Source organism: Hemiscyllium ocellatum, chromosome 34, assembly GCF_020745735.1.
Source record: "Hemiscyllium ocellatum isolate sHemOce1 chromosome 34, sHemOce1.pat.X.cur, whole genome shotgun sequence".
Lineage (NCBI taxonomy): Eukaryota > Metazoa > Chordata > Chondrichthyes > Orectolobiformes > Hemiscylliidae > Hemiscyllium > Hemiscyllium ocellatum.
The window spans coordinates 39481503-39506893 of NC_083434.1; the positions used below are offsets into that span (position 1 = coordinate 39481503).

Genomic DNA, 25391 nt, shown 5'->3' on the forward strand with positions numbered 1-25391 from the left:
TTGTGGGATGAAACTGGATCACCCAGAGGAAACCCACGCAGATACTGGGAGAATATGTAAACTCCACATAGGCAGTCACCCAAGGCTGGACTCGAATTTCAAGAGGTGACCTAATTGAGGTGTTCAAAACTATGAACAAGCTTGACAGGGTGAAGCAGGATATTCCATTTCCATTGGTTGGTATGTCAGTAACTAGGGGTAACTATTTCAAGATGGCCAGTGAGATAAGGAGACATTTCTTTGCTGAAGACTTTTAGGATTTGGAATGCGCTACCTGGGGGAGTGGTGGCGGCAGATTCCATCAGAGGTTTCAAAAGCGAGCTGGATATATATTAGAAAGTGATTAATTTAGAGGGCTGCAGAGATAGGGTTGGAGAACGGGACGAATTGGTAACTCTTTTGGGAGCTGGTGCAGACACAGTGGGTGAGTGGCCGCCTTCTGTATTGTGAATTCTATGATGACCGCCCTTCAGTAGTTTGAACTTTTCTCTGGCTGTGATGTTAGGTGACACTTGGACAGAGACCTTGGCGTATGTGCTGTTCTGGGGGAGCGCAAGTTTTGGGACAGCTGCCATCATTCTCTTCAACGGCAAGGAGTTTGTCGATGCACCGAAGCTGGTTCAGAAAGAAAAGATGGACTGAATTTGTACATGTGGAAAGCAGCTTGGCAACCAAGATTCTGTGCAAATGTGGAGGATCTTCTGACCTGCTTTTCACATCCAGATGCTGTGGTGTTTTTTAAAAACAATCGATTTCTAACTTTGGAGCTAATGGTTGTGATCTCCAGCTGGCGTTGGATTACTCAGCCTCAGCTATTACAAACATTTCTCTTCCTTGATAACTCTGGACGATTTTTGGAACAACACTAGTGAAATAAAAAGGATTAGAAACATTTCCTGCTCATGTGATCTTCCTATTTGATGACCAATAACAAATGTACAAATAAACTGGGGTGGGTGGGGGGCTTTTCACACAGGGTAACAGTTCAAAGCCAGCAAGCCTGTTATTATTCCAGTCAGCTCATCTCTTTGTATGTGTGTGTGTGTGTGTATATAATATATATAGGTATCATGAAATAGTGATGGAGCGGTAACATTTGTATGGAATGAGTTATTGTTTCTAGAAGCTATTGAGTTAAAAGTTTTGTAGAACAGTTTGGAAATCAACCTGCCATGTGCCCTCAGTTCTTTCAGTCCAACGTTTAAATCTGAAACTGCTTTCACGTCTGTCTGCAACATAATGGGTAAAGGGGCTTTGATTTACATGCAAAACTGTACAGCGAGTTTTAGATAAACCTGGAATTTGTATTATGTTACAGAATCAACTGTATATTTTGTTTCTCTTGAGTTGTGTATTATTTTCATTTAATGACAGTATAATTATATAGTTGAAGTCCTGCTTTTTTTCCTAATTTTGATATTTGCTTGTGCAGCCCTTCCATTTGAAGTATTATATTTGAGCATTATCAAGCTGTCACAATACTCAATGGACTTGTTTCTCGCTTTAGTTGCTTTTGGGAAACAATGCACTCAGATTCACCCCAAAACAGTGCCTCGTTTATCCATTCACATCTTTTAATACCTTGAAAATCCACTTTCAATTGTTCATATGATGATGAATGCTATTGTCTTTTCCATTATTAGTGATGTAAAAAAGTGGGTTTAAAACTAGAACAGAGCAATGAATTTGCAAAATGCCTTTAAATTGTCGTGCAATCACTGATTATAGAGGGCAATTTTTGTTTTTATTTTGCTCACAACATAAACTTTAACTCATTGTATTTTGCAAATTGAGAACAAGAATTGTTTTTCAGACTTGGAACTCTCGGATCTGTCGGAAGTGATTAGGTCAGGTATTTCCAAGTGCATAGGGAGCTGGGCTGGTAGCAACTTCTATTTATACAAGTAAACTGATCAGTTTTCCAACTATTTCCATTCCATTGCCCTACCCTGTATTATGTTCCTTTTCTTTTGGAGTAATAAATAAAGTGGTATACAAATAAAGTTTTTTTTATTGTTTTTATTTTGTTCACAACATAAACTTTAACTCATTGGGCTACACTTGGACAGTGAAGAGACTTGGTATCATGTTCATTTGGGAGAAACTGAGGACTGCAGATGCTGGAGATCAGAGTCGAGAGTGTGGTGCTGGAAAAGCACAGCAGGTCAGGCAGCATCCGAGGAGCAGGCAAATTGACATTTTGAGCATAAGCTCTTCACCAGGAATCTTATTTGCAGTTCTTATTTTCAAATCTTTTGTTTTATATCCTGTATATTTTAAAAATCCTAATAATTTCAGAAGAGCCAGCATCTGACAGGACACCAATAGACGTCACATTGAGTTGAAGAGCCTTGGTCAGAAATCTTGACAATATTAATGCTACAATATTAACTATGTTTTTAAAAAATAGAAATTTGGAGGAATTCAGCAGCATCTGTGGAGAGAGAAAAATAGTTAACATTTCTGTTTTTCTCGTTTAGCTTTCAGTTCTTACTGCAGATGCTGGAAATTGGAAATATTTTATTTGTGTTGCAGCAGCCCTGCAGAATCTGCCAACTGAACTCTAACTCTGCTGGCTCAACAACTTTCTAAATACCCGTACAAACCACTCTCACTTGAAGCAGTGTATAACTTCTGTAATGGGCTACACTTCACCATTCACCCAGAGAGTGGTGGCTGTGTGGAATGCTCTGCCCCAGAGGGCAGTGGAGGCCCAGTCTCTGCATTCATTAAAGAGTTGGCTAGAGCTCTCAAGGATCGTGGAATCAAGGGTTATGGAGATAAGGCAGGAACAGGATACTGATTAAGGATGATCAGCCATGATCATATTAAATGGTGGTGCAGGCTCGAAGGGCAGAATGGCCTACTCCTGCACCTATTGTCTATTTTCCTGATCTGCACTGCGGCAGTTGCTGTGGTGATGTACATTTAAGGGGGTGCAGATTAAATTACTGTCCAACAGTGCAAAGTTTTCACACAAATGGTGAGCTCACAGACGAAGTGGTGGAGGCTGGTACAATTATAACATTTAAATGGCATCTTGATTAATATACGAATAGGAAGAGTTTGGAGGGCTATCAGCCAAATGCTGGCAGATAAGACTTGATTAATTTACTATATCTGGTCGGCATGAACAAGTTGCACCAAAGGGTCTGTTTCTGTGTTGTACACCTCTATGACTCTATTAGACAGAATGTAGTGTCTTATCCCATGTACTGTGCACAGAACAGAGCAATGGCTCCAAAGTTCAGGTGTATCTACATAGCCTCCCAGTGAACATTGTCTATGTATAGTCTCATCTACAAATAAAGAATCCAGATTATTGTTACACAAGTTCATAGAATCCTTACAGTGTGGGAGCCATTTGGCTCATCAGGTCCATACCAACTCTCTGAAGAACATTTCACTCACACCACTCCCCTACCCATAACCTTGCATTCCCCATGGCTGCTCCACCTAATCAGCACAGAGTCCTAGAGATGCACAGCACAGAAATAGACTCTTCAGTCCAACTTGTCCATGCTGACCGGATATCCCAACCCAATCTAGTCCCACCTGCCAGCACCCGCCCCATATCCCTCCAAACCCTTCCTATTCATATACCCATCCAGATGCCTTTTAAATGTTGCAATTGTACCAGCCTCCACCACTTCCCCTGGCAGCTCGTTCTATACAAATACCACTCTCTGAAAAAGCTGCCCCTTAGGTCTCTTTTATATCTTTCCCCTCTCACCCTAAACCTATGCCCTCTAGTTCTGGACTCCCCCACCCGAGGGAAGAGACTTTGTCTATTTATCCTATCCATGCCCTTCATGATTTTATAAACCTCTATAAGGTCACCCCTCAGCCTCCGATGCTCCAGGGAAAACAGCTGTAGCCTATACAACCTCTCCCTATAGCTCAAATCCTCCAACCGTGGCAACATCCTTCTCGACCCTTTCAAGTTTCACAACATCTTTCCGATAGGAAGGAGACCAGAATTGCACGCAATATTCCAAAAGTGGCCTAACCAATGTCCAGTACAGCTGCAACATGACCTCCCAACTCCTGTACGCAGTACTCTGACCAATAAAGGAAAGCATACCAAACGCCGCCTTCACTATCCTATCTGCCCCCGACTCCACTTTCAAGGAGCAATGAACCTGCACTCCAAGGTCTCTTTGTTCAGCAACACTCCATAGGACCTTACCATTAAGTGTATAAATCCTGCTAAGATTTGCTTTCCCAAAATGCAGCACCTCAATTTATCCAAATTAAACTCCATCTGCCACTTCTTAGCCCATCGGCCCATCTGATCAAGATTCTGTTGTATTCTGAGGTAATCTTCTTCTCTGTCCACTACACCTCAAATTTTGGTGTCATCACCAAACTTACTAACTATACCTCTTATACTTCCATCAAAATCATTTATATAAATGACAAAGAGTAGTGCACCCAGCACCGATCCTTGTGGCACTCCACTGGTCACAGGCCTCCAGTCTGAAAAACAACCCTCCACCACCAAGCCCTGTCATCTACCTTTGAGCCAGTTCTGTATCCAAATGGCTAATTCTCCCTTTATTCCATGGGATCTAACCTTCCTAACCAGTCTCCCATGGGGAACCTTATCGAACGCCTTACTGATGTCCATATAGATCACATCTACTGCTCTGCCGTCATCAATCCTCTTTGTTACTTCTTCAAAAAACTCAATCAAGTTCGTGAGACATGATTTCCCACACACACAGCCATGTTGACTATCCCTAATCAATCCTTGCCTTTCCAAATGCATGTACATCCTGTCCCTCAGGATTCCCTCCAACAACTTGCCCACCACCGATGTCAGGCTCATTGGTCTATAGTTCCCTGGCTTGTCCTTACCACCCTTCTTAAACAGTGACACCATGTTAGCCAACCTCCATTCTTCTGGCACCTCACCTGTGACTTTCGATGATACAAATATCTCAGTAAGAGGTCCAGCAATCACTTCCACAGTATCCCACAGAGCTCTGTGGTACACTTGATCAGGTCCTGGGGATTTATCCACTTTTATGCATTTCAAGCCATCCAGCACTTCCTCTTCTGTAATATGGAGATTTTTCAAGATGTCACCATCTACTTACCTACATTCTATATCTTCCATGTCATTTTCCACAGTAAATACTGATGCAAAATAGTCATTTAGTATCTTCCCCCATCTCCTGCAGTTCCACACAAAGGCCACCTTGCTGATCTTTGAGGAGCCTTATTCTTTCCTAGTTACGCTTTTCTTAACTCTCTTTGCCAAAGCTATCTCATGTCCCCGTTTTGCTCTCCTGATGTCCCTCTTAAGTATACTCCTACTGCCTTTATACTCTTCTAAGGATTCACTCGATCTATCCTGTCTATACCTGACATATGCATCCTTCTTTTTCTTAACCAGACCCTCAATTTCCTTAGTCATTCAGCATTCCCTATACGTACCAGCCTTTCCTTTCACTCTGACAGGATTATACTTTCTCTGGATTCTCCTTATCTCATTTCTGAAGGCTTCCCAATTTTCCAGCTGACCCTTTACCTGCCCAATCAGCTTTTAAAAGTTCTTGCTTAATATTGTCAAAATTGGCCTTCCTCCAATTTAGAATTCAACTGTTAGATCTGGTCTACCCTCTTCCATCACTATTTTAAAACGAATCGAATTATGGTCGCTTGCCCCAAAGTGTTCCCCAACTGACACCTCAGTCACCTGCCTTGCCTTATTTCCCAAGAGTGGGTCAGATTTTGCACCTTCTCTGGTAGGTATATCCACATACTGAATCAGAAAATTTTCTTGTACACACTTAACAAATTCCTCTCCATCTAAACCCTTAACACTATGGCAATCCCTGTCTATGTTTGGAAAGTTAAAAATCCCTACCAGAAACACACTACTATTCTTACAGATAACAGATCTCCTTACAAATTTGTTTCTCAATTTCCCTCCGATGATTAAGGGGTCTTTAATACAAACCCAATAAGGTGATCATCCCTATTTTGTTTCTCAGTTCCATCTTTGGACTGTGGGAGGAAATGCACACAGACACAGGGAGAATGTGCAAACTCCACACAGACACTAACCTGAGGCTGGAATCAAACCCAGTTCCCTGGTGCTGAGAGGCAGAAGGGCTAACCGTTGAGCCACCGTGCCATCTTTTGTTGTGGAATTGGTACATTTGCATTAAAGGAAAGACCAACATGTTCAAGATGAAGTAAAAGCACTTTGGCCTCCTGTTCTGCCTTTCTAAGGTTCCCTCTGTGACCACCTGGTCAGGTCCCCACCCCTCCCACTGTCAACCTACCCTCCCGTCCTGGCATCTTCCCCTGCCACCGCAGGAACTACAAAACCTGCACCCTCATCTCCTCCCTCACCTCCATCCAAGGCCCCAAAGGAGCCTTCCACATCCATCAAAGTTTTACCTGCACATCCACCAATGTCATTTATTGTATCCATTGCTCCCGATGCTGTCTCCTCTACATTGGGGAGACAGGACGCCTACTCGCAGAGCGCTTTAGGGAACATCTCCACGACACCTGCATCAATCAATCCCACTGCCCAGTGGCCCAACATTTCAACTCCACCTCCCACTCTGCTGAGGACATGCAGGCCCTGGGCCTCCTTCACTGCCGCTCCCTCATCACCAAACGCCTGGAGGAAGAATGCCTCATCTTCTGCCTCAGAAGACTTCAACCCCAGGGCATCAGTGTGGACTTCACCAGTTTCCTCATTTCCTCTCCCCCCACCTTACCCCAGTTCCAAACTTCCAGCTCAGCACCACCCTCATGACCTGTCCTACCTGCCTATCTTCTTTTCCACCTATCCACTCCACCCTCCTCTCTGACCTATCACCTCCATCCCCACCCCCACTCACCTATTGTACTCTGTGCTACTTTCTCCCCACCCCCAACCCCCTCTCATTTATCTCTCCACCGTGCAGGCTCTCTGCCTCTATTCCTGATGAAGGGCTTTTGCCCGAAATGCGATTTTTCTCCTCCTTGGATGCTGCCTGACCTGCTGTGCTTTTCCAGCACTACTCTAATTCATTCTAAGGTAATGGCTGACCAAAGATGTGCAAGTTAGGTAAATTGGCCATGTTAAATTGCCCAGAGTGTTCAGGGACATGTAGGTTAGGTCCATTAGTCTGGGATAAAATGGAGAGTAATAGGATCGGGGAACGGGTCTCGGTCGATTACTCTTCAAGGGTTGGTGTAGACTTGTTGGGCTGAGGGGCCTGTTTTCACACTAAGAATTCTATGAAGAGTAGGGATTCTATAATTGTTCCATATTCTCCTCCACTCCAATAATATTTCACCTCTTGTTTGTCATGAATCTATGTACCTCTTCTTTACAAATATTCAAGGACTCTGCTTTCACCACCTGTACAGAAAGAAAACTCCACCCCCACCCCCCCTTACAGGGTTAAAAAAATCTGAATTCCTATTTTAAAGGGCGATCCCTTATTGTTAAGCAGTCACCCTTGGTCCTAGATTCTCTCTCAAAAAGAAAGATGCATCTGTGTCCACCCTGTCCAGCCGCCTCTTCTACATTTCACTCAGGTCACAAAGTTAAATGAGAGTAAAACATAACAGGTTACAACATTACATGGGAATCTTCCAAAAGTCTTCGAGTGGATTAAGAACATTTTGGATTGAAACATTTGGAATTGAAGTTGCAAGTGAAGGTGTTCCCATGTATCAGCTGCCCTTGTCTTTCGAGTGGTAATGGGTTTGGAAGGTGCTGTCTGGGAAACTTTGGTGATTGTTTGCAGTGCATCTTGTAGGCTCATCTGGGATGAGGAATTGGGTTTTATTGAGGAAGACGTGAGTCTAATGAAAAATGTCCAGTGTCACCATTTCTGGCACCATGTTAGGTACAAAAGTGCCTAGGTACAAAACCGTAGGTGTAAGTGAGGAAAATAAAGTTCAGAATTACAGAGCTTCTAAAGCAGAGAAAGAGAGAAAAAAAAATTCCAAGACCAGAGAAGTCCATGCTGGTTTCTCCTCGAGTCCACACTGGCTCAACTCACTGCCACTGATGCCGTCCAAGGATGGGAGGTAAGGAGAAAAAGAACATGAAAAGACAAAAAAGAAGACAAGTACTAGACTTAGAAGAGGAGGTCCATCTCAGGACTTGTGCTCTGCCGCCATATTGGAAGGTGTTGACTGGGGAACCTTGGTGATTTTCTGCAGTGTGTCTTGCAGGCCCAGTGTAAACTGTGTGGTGGTTGATGGGAAATGTTCATCCTGGAGTCTAGTTGCCAGTGCGGTACCGCAAGGGTCGGTGTTGGGCCCACTGCTGTTCGTCATTTTTATAAACGACCTGGATGAGGCGTAGAAGGATGGGTTAGTAAATTTGCAGATGACACTAAGGTCGGTGGAGTTGTGGATAGTGATGAAGGATGTTGTAGTTTACAGAGAGACATAGATAAGCTGCAGAGCTGGGCTGAGAGGTGGCAAATGGAGTTTAATGCGGACAAGTGTGAGGTGATTCACTTTGGTCAGAATAACCGGAATGCAAAGTACTGGGCTAATGGTAAGATTCTTGGTATTGTAGATGAGCAGAGAGATCTCGGTGTCCATGTACACAGATCCTTGAAAGTTGCCACCCAGCTTGACAGGGTTGTTAAGAAGGCATACAGTGTTTTGGCCTTTATTAATAGAGGGATCGAGTTCCAGAACCATGAGGTTATGCTACAGCTGTACAAGACTCTGGTCCGGCCGCACTTGGAGTATTGTGTACAGTTCTGGTCGCTGCATTATAAGAAGGAAGCTTTGGAAAGGGTGGAGAGGAGATTTACTAGGATGTTGCTTGGGGTGGAGGGAAGGCCTTACGAGGAAAGGCTGAGAGACTTGAGGCTGTTTTCGTTACAGAGAAGAAGGTTGAGAGGTGACTTAATAGAGACATACAGGATAATCAGAGGGTTAGATAGGGTGGACAGGGAGAGCCTTTTTCCAAGTATGGTGACGGCAAGCACGAGGGGGTATAGCTTTAAATTGAGGGGTGATAGATATAGGACACATGTCAGAGGTAGTTTCTTTACTCTAGAGTAGTAAAGGTATGGAATGCTTTGCCTGCAACGGTAGTAGATTCGCCAACTTTAAATACATTTAAGTCGTCATTGGACGAGCATATGGATGTACATGGAATAGATGGGATTCAGATTGGTATGACTGGTCGGTGTAACATCGAGGGCCGAAGGGCCTGTACTGTGCTGTAATGTTCTATGTACATCAACAAACATGATTTGGTGCAAGCTGTGGCCCCTTGCTGAGATATTTGTATCATCGATCGCCACAAATGAGTGCAGGAAGTTTGGAGGTTGGCTACCATGGTGCCACTATTTAAGAAAGGTGATAGAGAAAAGCCAGGGAACTATAAACCAGTGAGCCTGACATTGGTGGTGGGCAAGGTAAAAACAAGGACTAGGCACATAGAGTCATAGAGATGTACAGCATGGAAACAGATCCTTCGGTCCAACCCATCCATGCCGACCAGATATCCCAACCCAATCTAGTCCCACCTGCCAGCACTCAGCCCATGTCCCTCCAAACCCTTCCTATTCATAAACCCATCCAAATGCCTCTAAAATGTTGCAATTGTACCAGCCTCCACCACTTCCTCTGGCAGCTCATTCCATACACGTACCACCCTCTGTGTGAAAACATTGCCCCTTAGGTCTCTTTTATATCTTTCCCCTCTCACCCTAAACCTATGCCCTCTAGTTCTAGACTCCCCGACCCCAGGGAAAGACTTTGCCTATTTATTCTATCCATGCCCCTCATAATTTTGTAAACCTCTATAAGGTCACCCCTCAGCCTCTGACGCTCCAGGAAAAACAACCCCACCCTCTCCCTGTAGCTCAGACCCTGGCAACATCCTTGTAAATCTTTTCTGAACCCTTTCAAGTTTCACAACATCTTTCCGATAGGAAGGAGACCAGAATTGCACGCAATATTCCACTGATCCTTGTAGCACTCCACTGGTCACAGGCCTCCAGTCTGAAAACAACCCCCCACCACCACCCTCTGTCTTCTATCTTTGAGCCAGTTCTGTATCTAAATGGCTAGTTCTCCCTGTATCCCATGAGATCTAACCTTGCTAGAAACCAGAGTCTAGATTAGAAGGGTGCTGGAAAAGCACAGCAGGTCAGGCTGCATCCAAGGAGCAGGAAAATCGACGTTTCGGGCAAAAGCCCTTCATCAGGAATAGAGGCAGGGTGCTTGCAGAGTGGAGAGATAAATGAGAGAGGGGTGGGGGTGGGGAGAAAGTAGCATAGAGTACAATAGGTGAATGGGAATGGAGGTGATAGGTCAGAGAGGAGGGTGGAGTGATTAGATTAGATTAGATTACTTACAGTTTGGAAACAGGCCCTCCGGCCCAACAAATCCACACCGACCTGCCGAAGCGCAACCCACCCATTCCCTTACATTTACCCCTTTACCTAACACTACGGGCAATTTAGCATGGCCAATTCACCTGACCTGCACATCTTTGGACTGTGGGAGGAAACCGGAGCACCCGGAGGAAACCCACACAGACACGGGGAGAATGTGCAAACTCCAATGTGGATAGATGGAAAAGAAGATAGGCAGATAGGACAGGTCATGAGGGTGGTGCTGAGCTGGAAGGTTGGAACTGGGGTGAGGTGGGGGAAGGGGAAATGAGGAAACTGGTGAAGTCCACATTGATGCTCTGGGATTGAAGTGTTCTGAGGCAGAAGATGAGGCATTCTTCCTCCAGGCGTCGGGTGGTGAGGGAGCGGCGTTGGAAGAGGCCCAGGACCTGCATGCCCTCGGCAGAGTGGGAGGGGGAGTTGAAGTGTTGGGCCACAGGGCGGTGTGGTTGATTGGTGCGGGTGTCCCAGAGATGTTCCCTAAAGCGCTCTGCTAGCAGGCGTCCAGTCTCCCCAATGTAGAGGAGACCACATCGGGAGCAACGGATACAATAAATGGTATTGGTGGATGTGCAGGTAAAACTGTGATGATGTAGAAAGCTTCTTTAGGATCTTGGATGGACATGAGGGAGGAGGTGGTGGGCAAGTTGTTGGGAGGGAATCCTGAGGGATAGGATTTACATGTATTTGGAAAGGCAAGGACTGATTAGGGATAGTCAACATGGCTTTTTGCATGGAAAATCATGTCTCATTAACTTGATTAAGTTTTTTTGAAGAAGTAACAGAGAATTAATGAGTGCAGAGCAGTGAATGGGATCTATATGGAATTCAGTAAGGCATTTGACAAAGTTCCTCTTGGTAGACTGGTTAGAAAGTTTAGAATACAGGGAAAGCTAGCCATTTGGATACAGGACTGGCTTGAAGGTAGAAGACAAAGGGTGATGGTGGAGGGTTGCTTTTCAGAGTGGAGACCTGTGACAAGTGGAGTGCCACAAGGATCAGTGCTGGGTCCACTGCTTTTTGTTGTATAAATGATTTGGATGTGAACAGAGAAGGTATAGTTAGTAAGTTTGCAGATGATACCAAAATTGGTGTTGTGGTGGACAGTGAAGAAGGTTACCTCAGTACGACAGGAGCTTGATCAGTTGGGCCATTGACTGAGGAGTGGCAGATGGAGTTTAATTTAGATAAATGAGAGGTGTTGCAGTTTAGGAAAGGCAAATCACAACAGGATTCACATATTTAATGGTAAGGTCCTTAGAGGTGTTGCTGAACAAAGAGACCTTGGAGTCAGGAACATAGTTCCCTGAAATTGGAGCTGCAGGTAGACAAGATAGTGAAGAAGGCATTTGGTATGCTTGTCTTTATTGATCAGTGCATTGAGTATAGGAATAGGGAGGTCATTTTGCAACTGTACAGGACATTGGTTCGGCCATTTTGGAATACTGCACGCAATTCCACTCTCCCTGTTATAGGAAAGATGTTGTGAAACTTGAAAGGGTTCAGAAAAGATGTACATGGACATTGCCAGGGTTGGATGGTTTGAGCTATAGGGAGAGGCTGAATAGGCTGGGGCTGTTTTCCTTTGAGCCTCAGAGGCTGAGAGGTAACCTTATAGAGGTTTATAAAATCATGAGGGGCATGGATAGGGTAAATAGACAAGATCTTTTCCCTGGGACAGGGAGTCCAAAACTAGAGAGCAGGGTTTAAGGTGAGAGGGGATGATTTAAGGGACAACTTTTTCACACAGATGGTGGTGTGTTTATGGAATGAGCTGTGAGAGGAGTGGTGAAGGCTGATACAATTACAGCATTTAAAAGGCATCTGGATGGGTACACGAATAGGAAGGGTTTAGAGGGATATGGGCTAAATGCTGGCAAATGGGATTAGATTTATTTAGGATATCTGGTTGGCATGGACGAGTTGGACCGAAAAGTCTGTTTCCATGCTGCAAAGCTCTATGCTTAAGGATAATTTGGGTATCAGCTGAGCTTAGTGTGTGACTAGACATGTAGCCGCTGGTGTTTTGATTATATTGAATTTGTGCAAATAATTGAAAGAGAATATTTGCAAACTGAACTGAAGCAAAAGAACATTGGAAATAACGGGTTCACACTCAATGTTGTGTAGTTCTGTGATGCTCAGCACCAAAGCTTCTTATCCAACAAAGTCACAAGTTGAACAACGTAAAGAAAGGCTTAAAATGAATATTTTTGATTTTGTTTTCAAATGGATCATAGAATCCCTACAGTGTGGAAACAGGCCATTAGGCCCAACCAGTCCACACCAACCCTCTGAAGAATAACCCACCCAGACCCATTCCCCTACCCTATTACTGTACAGTTCCCATGGCTAATGCACCTTACCTACACATCCCTGAACACCATGGACAATATAGCATGGCCAATTCACCGAATCTGCACATTTTTGGATTGTGGGAGGAAACCGGAGCACCTAGAGGAATCCCACAGGGAGAACTGCAAACTCGACACAGACAATTGCTCGAGGCTTGAATTGAACCCAGTTGTTTGGCACTGAGACAGCAGAAGTGGGTCATTCAGCTCTTTGAGCCTGTATTGCCTCTCAGTATGATTATGGCTGATCATGCAATTTAAGTATCCCACTCCCACTTTCTCTCTGTATTCCTTGTGCCCTTTAGCTGCAAGCACCACAACCAGCTCCCTCTTCCATATATTTAATGAACTGGCCTCAACAGCTTCTGTCAGAGAGAATTCCACAGGTTCACAACTCTCTGAGTGAAGAAATTCTTCCTCAACTTAGTCCTGAACGGTTTACCCCTTATTCTTAGACTGTGACCCCTAGTGCTGGACTTCCCCAATATCAGGAACCTTCTAGCCACATCTTGCCTGTCCAGTCCTGTCAGGATTTAATGTTTGTATGAGATTCCCCCTCATCCTTCTAAATTCTAGTGAGTAACTTTCCAGAGTGAGATTTTCTAGACAGGACGCTATTTCCATATTTGACTAAAGGTGGCAGTAGAGAGCACCGCCTGCCGTATCTCCAGCGTTCATCATTTGGCCCTGTGCGCATGGCTGGTGCAACGTTTGCGCATGCTCAATTCTAAATCAGCGCGAACCTGCGCTCGCTAATAATAGCCAGCCGCCGGCATTCAACGCATGCTCAGTAATAGCAGCCGGCCGTTGGCCACCTGTGCATGCTCAGTAGTAGCGGCCGGCCACCGGCCACCTGCGCATGCTTATTGTAGGGCGGGTTGTGGCGCCTGTATTCCGCGGCCCCTGGGAACAATCCGCCTCCATCATGAAGCTGGTCCGGTAAGAGGAGGCATCGGAGGCCGGGGATGGGTGACCTTGGGCCTATACCTACCGGAACGGAGGGTATGGGGAGGGAATGGGAGAGATCGGTGGGCAGGAGGATGAGGTTGGCGAAGCCGAGGCCTAGATGAGGCCTGGGGCCTAGTCAGGCCGCACCGGCCGTGGGGAGAGCCGCATACCGGCACGGGGCGACCCCGGCGCTTACAGGCCTAGGATCCTGGGCGAGGTGGAGGAGAGGCTGTAGTGTCTCCCCCCGGATTTACCATGGGGAAGGAGCTGCTCCTGTTCTGATTGAGCTCTTTGACCATGGATCAGACTCACTCCGCTCTCCCTTTGTCTGTAAACCATTTCAAAAAGTCTGTTTAAAAACAGACAGCATGTTACTCAGACTTATTCTAACAAAGTCCCGCTGTTCGACTTGAGGGTGCATCACCTGCTCCCCCTCCCACTCCCCCTGCTGTCTATCCACAGGGTTCAGTCTCACTCACTCACTCCCCCTTTCCTCTCTCTCAATGCCCATGGACAGACACATGGTCAGCGAGACCTGTCTGTGGTCACTCTTGTCCTTGACCCACAGTGGGACAACAGGTCTTTGAGGACGATTGGCATTGACCTCCACCCACACGCAGTCAGTCTTGCCCTTCCAAGCGATGCCTGTGACAGGACGGGTGGCCAGCCAAGAGTTGCCTGTTTTGACCTCTGCGTGTGCACGTACAAAAGTCACTAAGAGTGCCCCCCCCTCCCCAGCCTCATTGGTGCCAAATAGATGGCCAGCAAGGGTTGCCCATCACATACTCTTCGCTGTCTCTGTGCTATCTGTCTGGGTCTGGCTGGCATTGACTCCTGGGTGAATTGTGACTTTGAAAGGATTGTGAAGTCTGTCATTACCATACAGCGTGGAAACAGACCCCCCAGTCCAACCAGTCCATGCTGACCATAACCCCAAACTAAACTAGTCCCACCTGCCTGCACTTGGCCCATATCCCTCCAAAACATTTCTTAGTTGTGAATTTATCTAATGCCTTCTAAACATCATAATTGTACTTGCATCCACCATTTCCTCTGGAAGTTCATTCCACATACACACGAACCACACTATATTTAAATAAACTGTCACCTTAAAAATATGCCCCTAGCTTTGGAATACCCCATGCTAGGGAAAAGGTACTTGTCATTCACCTTATCTATACCCCTCCTTTTAAAAACCTCTAAAGTCACCTTTCAACCTCCTACGCTCCAGTGGAAAAAGTCCCAGCCTCCCCTTATAACTTAAGTCCTCCATTTCTGGCAACACCCTGGTAAATTGCTTCTGAAACCCTCTCCAGCTTCCTATAACATGGAGACCAGAACTGGACACAGTCCTCCAGAAGAGGCCTCACCAACACCCTGTACAATCTCAATGTAACGTCCCAACGTCTGTACTCAAAAGTCTGAGCATTGAAGGTAACCGTGTTAGACGCCTTCTTAATGACCCTATCTATATGTAATGCAGATTTCAAAGAATTATGTACCTGAATCTCCAGGTCGGTACACTACCTGAGGCCCTACTTTTAATTTTATAAGTCTTGCCTTTGTTTGTTTTACCAAAATGCAACAGCTCTCATTTATCCAAATTAAACTCCATCTGCCACACCTCAGCCCTTTGACCCAATTGATGAAGAACTCTTTGTAGTGTTGGATAACTTTCTTTGCTTCACTACACTACCAATCTTGGTGTTGTCCTCAACTAACTTACCATGTTTTCCGTGTTCTCATCTAAATCATTTATATAAATGATGAACGAAAATGATCCAGGACTGATCCCTGTGGATCACAGGGATCCAGCTGGTCACAGGCCTCCAGCCTGAAGAATGAACCTCTGCCATCACACTATATCTCGTTGTTAAACCAATTTTGTGTGCAATTAACAACCTCACTCTGAATCCTATGTGATCCAACTTTCCTAATTAGTCTACCATGGGGAACCTTGTCAGAGGCTTTACTAAAGTCTGCCCCTCGCTCTCAGGTTGTTTCTTTACCATGGTAGCTGAAAATGTGTTGCTGGTTAAAGCACAGCAGGTCAGGCAGCATCCAAGGAACAGGAAATTCGACGTTTCGGGCCAGAGCTGTTCATCAGGCTCTGGCCCGAAACGTCGAATTTCCTGTTCCTTGGATGCTGCCTGACCTGCTGCGCTTTAACCAGCAACACATTTTCAGCTCTGATCTCCAGCATCTGCAGACCTCACTTTTTACTCTCTACCATGGTACCGTGGAACAGCAGTGTATTGTACTAGATTGATTGTAGTTTTGGTTCCCAGACTCGAAGTCTTCAGTCTTGGTGTTATTCCTATGCAATTTTCCTTTTCACTTGATCCTTACCATGTAAAGAATGAATGTTGTGATCTGCTCCAATGTTGGGGTAGTGTGCTGATGTGCACCAGCAGTAGAAACAAATAACTTATGTACAATTTAGGTTTTACCAGATTGTCGTTGTCACTGATATGGGCTAATAAAGAATGCCCTCACCCACCCCCTGAGCCATTTACATGGTAATGTGTAAGCCCACAAATTAGCAGATTTATTGAATTCAATTTTACATATACCAAGGTAGCGTTTGAATTCTCAGCTTTTAATCTCTTGCATTTTAATTATCTGACGGGATGCAAGTTGAATTGCCATCATGGTGCAAGACAAAACAAGGATCTTTAAATTTCAGTGGAGGAGGTGGTGGTATCGTGGAGATATCATTGTACTACTAATCCAGAACTCAGCTTATGTACTGGGCACATTGATTTGAATACCATCATTGTAGATTGTGCAGTTTGAATTTGATAAACAATGAAGAATAATAAGCTGGTCTCATGGTGACCGTTTCAATTGCCATAAGAACCCATCTAGTTCATTGATAGCCTTTTTGAAAAAGAAATCTGCTTTCTTTACCTGATCTGCCCTAGCTGTGATATCTTGAGTTGGGCGGCGCAGTGGCTCAGTGGTTAGCATTGCTGCCTCACAGCACCAGGGTCCCAGGTTCGATTCCAGCCTCAGGCGACTGTCTATGTGGAGTTTGCACGTTCTCCCCATGTCTGTGTGGGTTTCCTCCAGGTGCTCCAGTTTCCTCCCACAGTCCAAAGATGTGCAGGTTATGTGATTTGGCCATGCTAAATTGCCCATAGTGTTAGGTGCATTAGTCAGAGGGAAATGGGTCCGGGTGGGTTACTATTTGGAGGGTTGGTATGGACTTGTTGGGCCGAAGGGCCTGTTTCCACACTAGGGAATCTAAACTATGTGATAATTGTGGGCTTAACTGCCCTCTTCTGAGTGACGAATTGCGCATTGAATTGATTGAAACTGTACAAAAGGCAACATTTTTCAGCTTGTTCTGTGTTGCATTTGCTTAAAATAGCTGTGAGAAAGAGAGGACTGCAGGTGCTGGAGATCAGAGTCAAGAAGTGTGGTACTGGAAAAGCAGAGCTGCCAGGCAGCATTCGAGGAGCAGGGGAGTCAATGTTTCGAGTATAATCTCCATCCGGAAAGATCACATTCCTGATGAAGAGCTTATGATCAAACATCGACTTTCCTGCTCCTGGGAAGCTGCCTTACCGGCTGTGCTTTTTCAGCGCCCCACTTTTTAAAATAGCTGTGAATTATGAGAATAGCTCAGTAATTTCTTCACATCAGTAACATAATCGGAGGTAAAATCTCTAGATTTGGGAAAAGATTAGCTCTTATGAGTCACTGGACTAAGGCCAGAGACAGTGTCCTGTAAGTTAAGGAGGTACAGGAGGCGGAATTGCCATTTGGTAGGTGGGAAGAGAGTGTGGTAATGAAGAGCAAACAAAGTTCTAGGAACGAGAATGACTGTCAAGGGAGCTTCTGGGGAAGTGGTGGCATTTACTCCATCTAGAGTTCCTTTTAGATGAGAAATCTATGAATTGTGAAGCCATGAAGTGGTTCACCGTTTTTAAAGTAAATCATCTCTGACAATGCATGCAAGGGTGAATTGGCAGGAGGTAGCATTTGGAGTATGCGTGGTTTAAAATGTCCGACAAGATAAGCTCCAAAGAACCTATGAGTTATTATTTGGAGATCTGGAATGGAACAGTTGGTGGAAGCTAGGAGCAAGGGTGTCTTTCTCAAGCCTGCTTTGCCATTCAATATGATGGCTGATTCTCGAGTTCGAAAGTATATCCCTGTTTTTCCCCATATCCCTTGATGCCTTTAATATCTAAGCATTTATCAGTCAGTTATGTTTTGGAAATGCATGGCTTCAATCTGTTCTGAAGGAACTATTGGCATTTCATAATTTTATACTAATAGAAGGAGAAGGAGGCCATTTGGCCCATTGAACTTGTTCTGCCATTTGTTAAGATCATGGTTGTCTCAGCTCTTCCTACCAGCATTATCCCCTGAACCCTTAACTCCCCCATCATGCAAAAATGCATCCAACTGTGTCTTGGATATATTTAATGAAACTGCCTCTACTGTTTTTTTGGGCAAAGAATTCCATGGATTCACTACTGCCTAGGTAAAGCAGTTCCCCTTCATCTCTGTCCTAATCTTGAGGCCATGTCCCCTAGTCCTAGTCTTAGCCATGAGTGGAAACAACTTGCCAACTTCTGTCTTATCTATCCCTTTCATAATTTTATGTGTCTATAAGATTCTCATTGTTCATTGCTTCACAATTCTTATTCTTCTAAATTCTAGCGAGTGCAGTCCCAGGCAGCCCAACTTCTCCTCATAGGGTAACCCGCTCATGTCCGAAATCAACCTGGTGAACCACCTCTACGTTGTCTCCAAAGCCATCAAATCCTTGCTCTAGTAAGGAGACCAGAACTGCGCACAATACTCCAGGTGCAGCCTCATCACCACCTTGTACCATTGCAACGGATCCTCCTTTCTCTTAAATCCAATCCCTCTAGCAATGAAAGCCAATATTACGTTTGTCTTCCTAATGACCTGTTGCCCCTGAAAATCAACTTGTAGCAATTCATGTATGAGCAGTCCTATGTCCCTCTGCACAATAGCATGCTGCAATCTATCACCATTTAAATAATACTCTGATCTATGAGTTTTATTTCCAACCTCTCATTTACCAACATTGTACTCCATCTGCCAGACCCATGCCCACTCACTTAAACTGTCCAAACCCCTCTGCAGACTTTCCACATCCTCTGCACAGCTTGCCTTTCCACTCAAGTTAGTGTTAGCAGCAAACTTGGATATGTAATACTCTGTGTCCTCTTCCAAAATTATTTATATATATCATGAATTTGCCTTAAGTGATCTCAGGGTTTGCCAATATTTCATAGGATGTAGGCGTCAACCAGATTCTTGCATCTTAGTTAAAACATCAGTAAAAGCCCTCATTCCTTTGTTAATAAATATTTTTTGAAGCAGTTTTGATATATTTGGGTATCTTCCATTCTGCGTGATAGAAAAAGAAGCCCAAGAGGATGAGATTGGAGCCAGAATTTATTGATGAGATTGTTCTGAGACCCAATTGCTGGCAAGGATTTGCTTAAAGTAGGCAACTTTGTTTGCAAAATCAGGGCTGCCTACTCTCTGGTTTCAAAGTCCATGGATGATAATTGTGAGTGGTGTTCCTGAAGGCTGACCACCAGTTCTCAGCATCTCATAATAGAGAATACAGAATATACAGCACAGGGATCCCTTCAGCTTGTTGTTTCTCTGCCAGCCCTTAGAAAGAGCTGTCCGATTTGTCTCCAGCTCTTTCCCCAGAATAGTGCAAATTCCTGCTTTTCTAGTATTTTATCCCATTCCCTTTGAACTGTCCAATCAAGAACTAGTTTTAAGTTGCAACCTGCTGCACATGTCAGTATGTTTCCTCATTTTCCTGTTGGATATTTTGCCAATTATCTTCAATCTGTGTCTGAGACTCACTGACTACAAGCAGTTCCTCCCTTTTAAACTGTACATGATCTTTATTGAATCTTCCCAGTCTTCTGAACACTCCAGGTGAACCATCCCTGCCTCAGTACACTCTCTCATAAATAAGCTTCCCTTTTTCTTACCTTTCTAGTAAATTTTCTCAATGCGCTTTCCAATGTCTTGGCAGTTTCCTAAAATGTATCGTGCTGTGGCCACCGTAATAATCTGGCTCAGCCCCATCAATGTTTTGTAAATTTATAATTTGCTTGCTTTTGCACGCTGCCTCTGTTTAAAAAAAAAAATCCCATTTGCTTTCTGAGAAGCCTTCTCGACCTGCTGTTTTTGAAAATCTGTCTAAGTAATCCCCGAGGTCTGTCAAACCCTGCACTCTTCTACCATTTATTTAATACTGCTGTTCCTCATTCTTCATCTGATAGTGGAGCACTTCACCTTTTTTTGTATGAAATTTCATTTGTTTGCTTCCCAAGTTAATTTCCTGAAATCTGTAATTTGTTAATATTGCTACATTTCAGAATTGTGGTCCTGAAAACTATGGAGTGATTCTCTGTACCCCAGCTCATTCATCTGCATGAAAAGGAGCGCAGGTGCTGATGTTGATTGGCTTTCAGGGAGCATCAATGTTCTCTCTGGATCGGAAAAATAACTGTTTACTGTTACTCCCTGTTTTCTGTTCTTTACCAGTTTTGCATGCACATAATCCATTCAGCTCCTGGGCTTTAATTTTGCTGACAAGTTGATTATTATTTTAGCCAATCTGGTCCAAATCCCTTTTCGATTCTCGTTCCTGTTGAGTATTTTCATCGTTGCTTGTTTCTGGTCTTTTTTCACAATCTAAATCATCGAATTATAACCTGTCCAAATGAACTATTATGCAGTTGCACAACGTTTGCATCCTTCCAAATGTCAACTGCATTTATACAGGGATTTGTGCAAATATGCACAAAGGGACACTGTATTAAAAAGAATGTGTCAGCAGTATTTGAATAAAAGTATGTGATTAGTTTTTGATTGCACACACTGGAATTTCAGAACTTGAGATTTTAACAAGTAATCAGCTGTATTTCTTTAAAGTCTTGTGAGTAGACAAATGCCGTTTTGTCCATAAGGCGTTGCCCGTATTCTGCTCAGGCTGAACAAAACTCCGGTTCATCCCCACCATGAGTATTGTCTCCAACTCTGACTCTAACCTTTAGGGGGAGACATGCTCACTTTTCAAAGGGTACAAAAAAAGTTTAATCGGAATTGGATGAGATCATTCAGCCCGTTGAGCCTGTCCCACCATTCCAGGTTGTGTCGGATCATCTCCTCTGTCATTTTCCTGTACTATCTCTAATTCCTTAATGTTATTAATCTCCAGAAACCTGTTGATTTCTGTGTTGAACCTGTGATTGAGCTTTCACAGTCCTCTTAGGGAGAGAACTACCTATGATTCTAAGTTAGTCTTCTTAGCTCCATTGTAAATGGTCTGACCTTATCCTGGTTGCGGACTTGTCTGGGGGGATGGAATCATATCTATCCACTCTGTCACACCTTGTAAGAATTGTGTTTCAATGACATTGCCTCTTATTCTTCAAAACTTTAAAAGGACCAATCATCTCAATCTGTCCTCATAAAACAATCTCACCATCCCAGGGCTTAATCTCTGTTGTACTCCCTTTATGGTAAGTATATTCTTCTGTCAATAAAAAAACCAAATCTGTGCACACTACTGCAAGTGAATACTCCCATGAAGGGTCAAGACAACTGTAGCAAGACATCTTCTGCATGCAAATCCCAGGCAATGACAAAAATCAGTATGATGGGGTGGTGCTGGTGTAGGATTGGGCTGCACAAGGTCAGAAGTCACACGACACCAAGTTACAGTCCAGCAGGTTTATTTGAAATCACAAGCTTTTGTAGCATTGCTTCTTCGTCAGGTGAAGTGGTTAAGAATTCAAAATTAAGATACATGCTAGGATATGCCAGGGAGCACCTCTGGCAGGGAGGCTTCAACCTTTATCTGGAGGAGGGAAGGCTATGAAGACATTCAGAGGTTTTTAGAATAGGGAACAATATGGGATAACAAAAGAGGAACTGTTTCCATTGACTGACGGGTTAGTAACCAGAGGATAAAATTTAAAAGATTAGCAAAAGAAAGTGGTGACACAATTTCTTTTTGATGCAACAAGTCATTAGGTGATGGCCTCATGGATTTATCATAGGCTATTAATCCAGAGACCTAGGAATTTGAATTCAGTAAAAATGTGGAATTAAGAGTCTGACAATTACCAGTGACAATTTTTGGGAAAACTTTAGGGAAGGAAACTGTCATCCTTATCTAGTCTGGTCTACATGTGACTCCAGACCCACAACTATGTGGTTGGTGTTAACTGCCCTGTGGATAATAGAAATGCTGGCCGAGTTAGCCGCACACATCTTATTCAATTAGATTCCCTACAGTGTGGAAACAGGCCCTTTGGCCCAACCAGCCCACACTGACCCTCCGAAGAGTAACCCACCCAGACCCATTTCCCTTTGACTAATGCACCTAACACTGTGGGCAGTTTAGCATGGCCAATTCACTTGACCTGCACATCTTCATACTATGGAAGGAAACCAGACCACCTAGAGGAAACCCACGCAGACACTGGGAGAATGTGCAAACTCCACACAGGCAGTTGCCCAAGGCTGGAATCGAACCTGGGTCCCTGGTGCTGTGAGGCAGCAGTGCTTACCTTTGAGCCACAGTGCTGAAAAATCGTGCGTCGCTTGAAAGGCTGGTAGTTATAGAATCATTGTCCTTCATTTGTAGCTTTTAAAAAGGAATTGAATAATTATTTTGAATGGAAAGAGCTGATGCTGACCCAATCGACTGAAGAGTGGCCCTTCTGTGATGTACCATTCTGCATTTACTGTTCTATACTATTGCTTATGTATTATTCATGATTTTCTCATGTTTTAATGGGAATATCTTTGCACAGATTTCTGATGAAATTGAGCCATGAGACTGTGACCATTGAGCTGAAAAATGGAACCCAGGTACATGGAACTATCACAGGTAAAGAGGGAGCATACAATTTAACACTTCATAATTGGTTTAAACTGGTGTTAAGATGTAACAAATAAATCTCTAACCTGACATTTTGGTGATCAATCTGAAACTCCTATTGTGTTTTTATTTATAAAATGTAATATTTGCACTAAGAGTTGGGGTGGGGTGGGATTGGAATGTATTGCCTGATAGGGCAGTGGAAACACATTCAGTCGTAATGTTTAAAAAGGAATTGGATAATTATTATAAAAGAGAAACATTTGTGGGAAATTAGGTGTGGGACTAACTGGATTGCTCTTTAATGGATCCCGCTGAAAAAACGAATGTGCATTTTAATCCCATTTTCCAGGATGTGGTCCATAACCTTGCATGTTCCAGTGCTACAGATGCAGATCCTGTTCCTTTTAAATGAGTAGAGGGTTTCAGCCTCAACCACCAGACTGGACAGTGAATGCCAGACACCCGCTACCTTCTGGATGAAATGGTTTTTCCTCATGCCCCATCTAATCCTCCTACTCGCCTTAAAACTTTAAAATTGACATGTCTGTCGGGGGAAACCAGCCTTTCCTGTCCACTCTACCCTAGCCTCTCAATATTCTTATACACCTTGATTAATTCACCCCTCAACCTGCTCCATTCGAAAGGCAACATGTTCTAAGGGAAACAACTCAAGACTATCCACTCTTTCACGAGTGCTGCACTTTTCAAGCCCTGCCAATATTCTTATCAGTTTATACTGTGGAGTAATTCTGACCTTCCTGTAATCTGGTTATCTTTGTACCTTCCTGAGGGCAGTTAGTGATGGGACGACAAAGGCCAGGGGCTCCCACATCCCTTTAAGGAATAAGGTTTTTTTTAAGAAAAGAGTGAAGTGATTGATCCCAATGCAACAGCTTGATGCAAAGCATTTTGTGGTTTGCTTTCTCCTGCAGGCGTGGATGTCAGTATGAATACTCACCTGAAAGCTGTGAAGATGACATTAAAGAACAGAGAACCTGTACAGCTCGAGACACTGAGTATCCGAGGAAACAACATTCGCTACTTTGTTCTCCCAGACAGCTTACCATTGGACACGTTGCTCGTTGACGTTGAGCCCAAAGTTAAATCAAAAAAGAGAGAAGCAGGTACGGCGTTTACTGAATGGGTTGCTGGAACGTTTTAATCTAATTATTAAATCATCTTCCATCTTATTTTGGGGGCCAAATGATTTTGTCTTGAGTAGCATCCAGCGCAGCCAGGCTTTGACAGCGTAGTGAGTAGTGTTCAATCCCATCCTCACCCAGATCGACAACTTCACCATTAACTTAGTCAGATTGCTGTTCTTAGGAGAAGGTTCTCTCCCTCTTCCCTCCAGCTGTTGGTTTTTAGAACCTTTTCCTTTTTGGTGAGGCATGTTGAAAATCTCACTTTCCAGAAATTGTGAAAGGCACTGATTTGTCAGCATTTGGATTGTAATCTGACCTGAGCTAACAGGCTGTTGTGCATCTGTTTTTTTTTTCAGAGTCAGTGCAGTAACTTTAACTCCCCTCACCAGAGCCTTGAAAACAGAACATAGAAACTAGTAGCAGGAGTATTACGTTTGGCCCCTTGAGCCTGTTTGATGTGTTAGCAACTGGCAGGAAAGATGAAAGGAATGCAGGACCCGCGAGGAATGGTTCTGCAAGGCTGGGTCTAAAGCGTTTGAAGCTTTATATTGTGTCTAATCCACACTTTTAAAACTGGAGAAATCACACCTGATAGTTAATTTCACAAATGGTGGGAAAGCACCAAAATATTTGAGAAACAGGGCGGCTTAATGGTTAGCACTGCTGCTTCATAATGCCGGGGACCCAGGTTCACTTCTAGCCTCAGGCAACTGTCTGTGTAGAGTTTGCACTTGCTCCCCATTCTGCTTGGGTTTCCTCCGGGTGCTCCGGTTTCCCCTCTCAGTTCAAAGATGTGCAGGTTAGGTGGATTGGCTGCGGGAAATGGATGGGATGCTCTTCAGTTTGGACTCAATGGGCCGAATAGCCTGCTTCCAACTAGGGGTTCTGTGAAATATTCTGATATTCACACAATCTTGCGCATTTGTAAAGGCACATCACTTTTCTGTGATGCTTTCTTACTGTAGCAGAATGTCATTGCAATCTGATTTGAATTTGGTTCTAGTTTACTCACTAACCTCGATCTCCTTGTTTTAACCACCAGTTGCAGGCCGAGGCCGGGGGAGAGGTCGAGGCAGGGGAAGAGGACGTGGGAGAGGCCGAGGAGGACCAAGGCGATAATATTTTGTTCTGCTTTGTGGAGACATTGCCGTTCATGTTTGTACAAGTTTTGTTTACTTGAGGAATTTTGCATTATTTTTGTTTTTAATAAACTTAATTCACATGATTTTGTTTCCCACTGTTACATTCTATCGATGGCGTCATTAAATACCGCAACATTTTTTTAAAAACTCATTTCCTTTTAGCCTAATCTTTGTTTTAAGCCTTAATCCTCCTGTATTATCCTGTTGGTTGGTAGCAAATTTCAAACTGATCTTTCTTAAATTTGTCAAGAAGTGATTGAAGTGGCCTGTTTATTTCCTAAGAATATAGCATACAGGAGTGGGGGTAGACCATTCACCCCCTCCTGCCGCTTCAGTACAGCAGTGACAGATCATCTCCTTCAACTGCATTTCCCCATGTCCTACAAGACACCAAAAACCTGTCTCTCATCCATAACTATATCCAATACTGTCTGTATTCAAGAGAAAGAGAGTATTCCACAAATTCACAACCCTTTGAAGAAATTTCTCTTCATCTCTGTCCT

General features: G+C 43.9%; 2 protein-coding genes across 2 annotated transcripts in view; both read left to right on the forward strand.

Moving 5' to 3' along the window:
• The window catches only part of LOC132832227 (phosphatidylinositol-3-phosphatase SAC1-like), a 72328-nt gene extending 70325 nt beyond the window's left edge, over positions 1-2003 (forward strand). The window contains exon 20 of the mRNA XM_060850035.1: positions 506-2003. Within this exon, the coding sequence (XP_060706018.1) occupies positions 506-642 (137 nt within the window). The 3' untranslated portion in view covers positions 643-2003. The remainder of the gene's footprint in view (positions 1-505) is intronic.
• Positions 2004-13574: 11571 nt separating this feature from the next.
• snrpd1 (small nuclear ribonucleoprotein D1 polypeptide) lies at positions 13575-24971 on the forward strand. The gene is made up of 4 exons (XM_060850112.1): positions 13575-13681; positions 22531-22607; positions 23534-23725; positions 24789-24971. The coding sequence occupies exons 1-4, from the start codon at positions 13602-13604 to the stop codon at positions 24863-24865; spliced, it is 426 nt and encodes a 141-aa protein (XP_060706095.1). The 5' UTR covers positions 13575-13601; the 3' UTR covers positions 24866-24971.
• Positions 24972-25391: the final 420 nt, after the last annotated feature.

Bases quoted from the DNA above. Each gene is read 5' to 3' on its own strand.
- snrpd1 (XM_060850112.1), top strand. From the start codon at position 13,602: ATGCTTATTGTAGGGCGGGTTGTGGCGCCTGTATTCCGCGGCCCCTGG. The intron at 22,608-23,533 runs GTAAAGAGGGAG...TTTCTCCTGCAG, and splicing joins GGTACATGGAACTATCACAG to GCGTGGATGTCAGTATGAAT. The intron at 23,726-24,788 runs GTACGGCGTTTA...TTTAACCACCAG, and splicing joins ATCAAAAAAGAGAGAAGCAG to TTGCAGGCCGAGGCCGGGGG.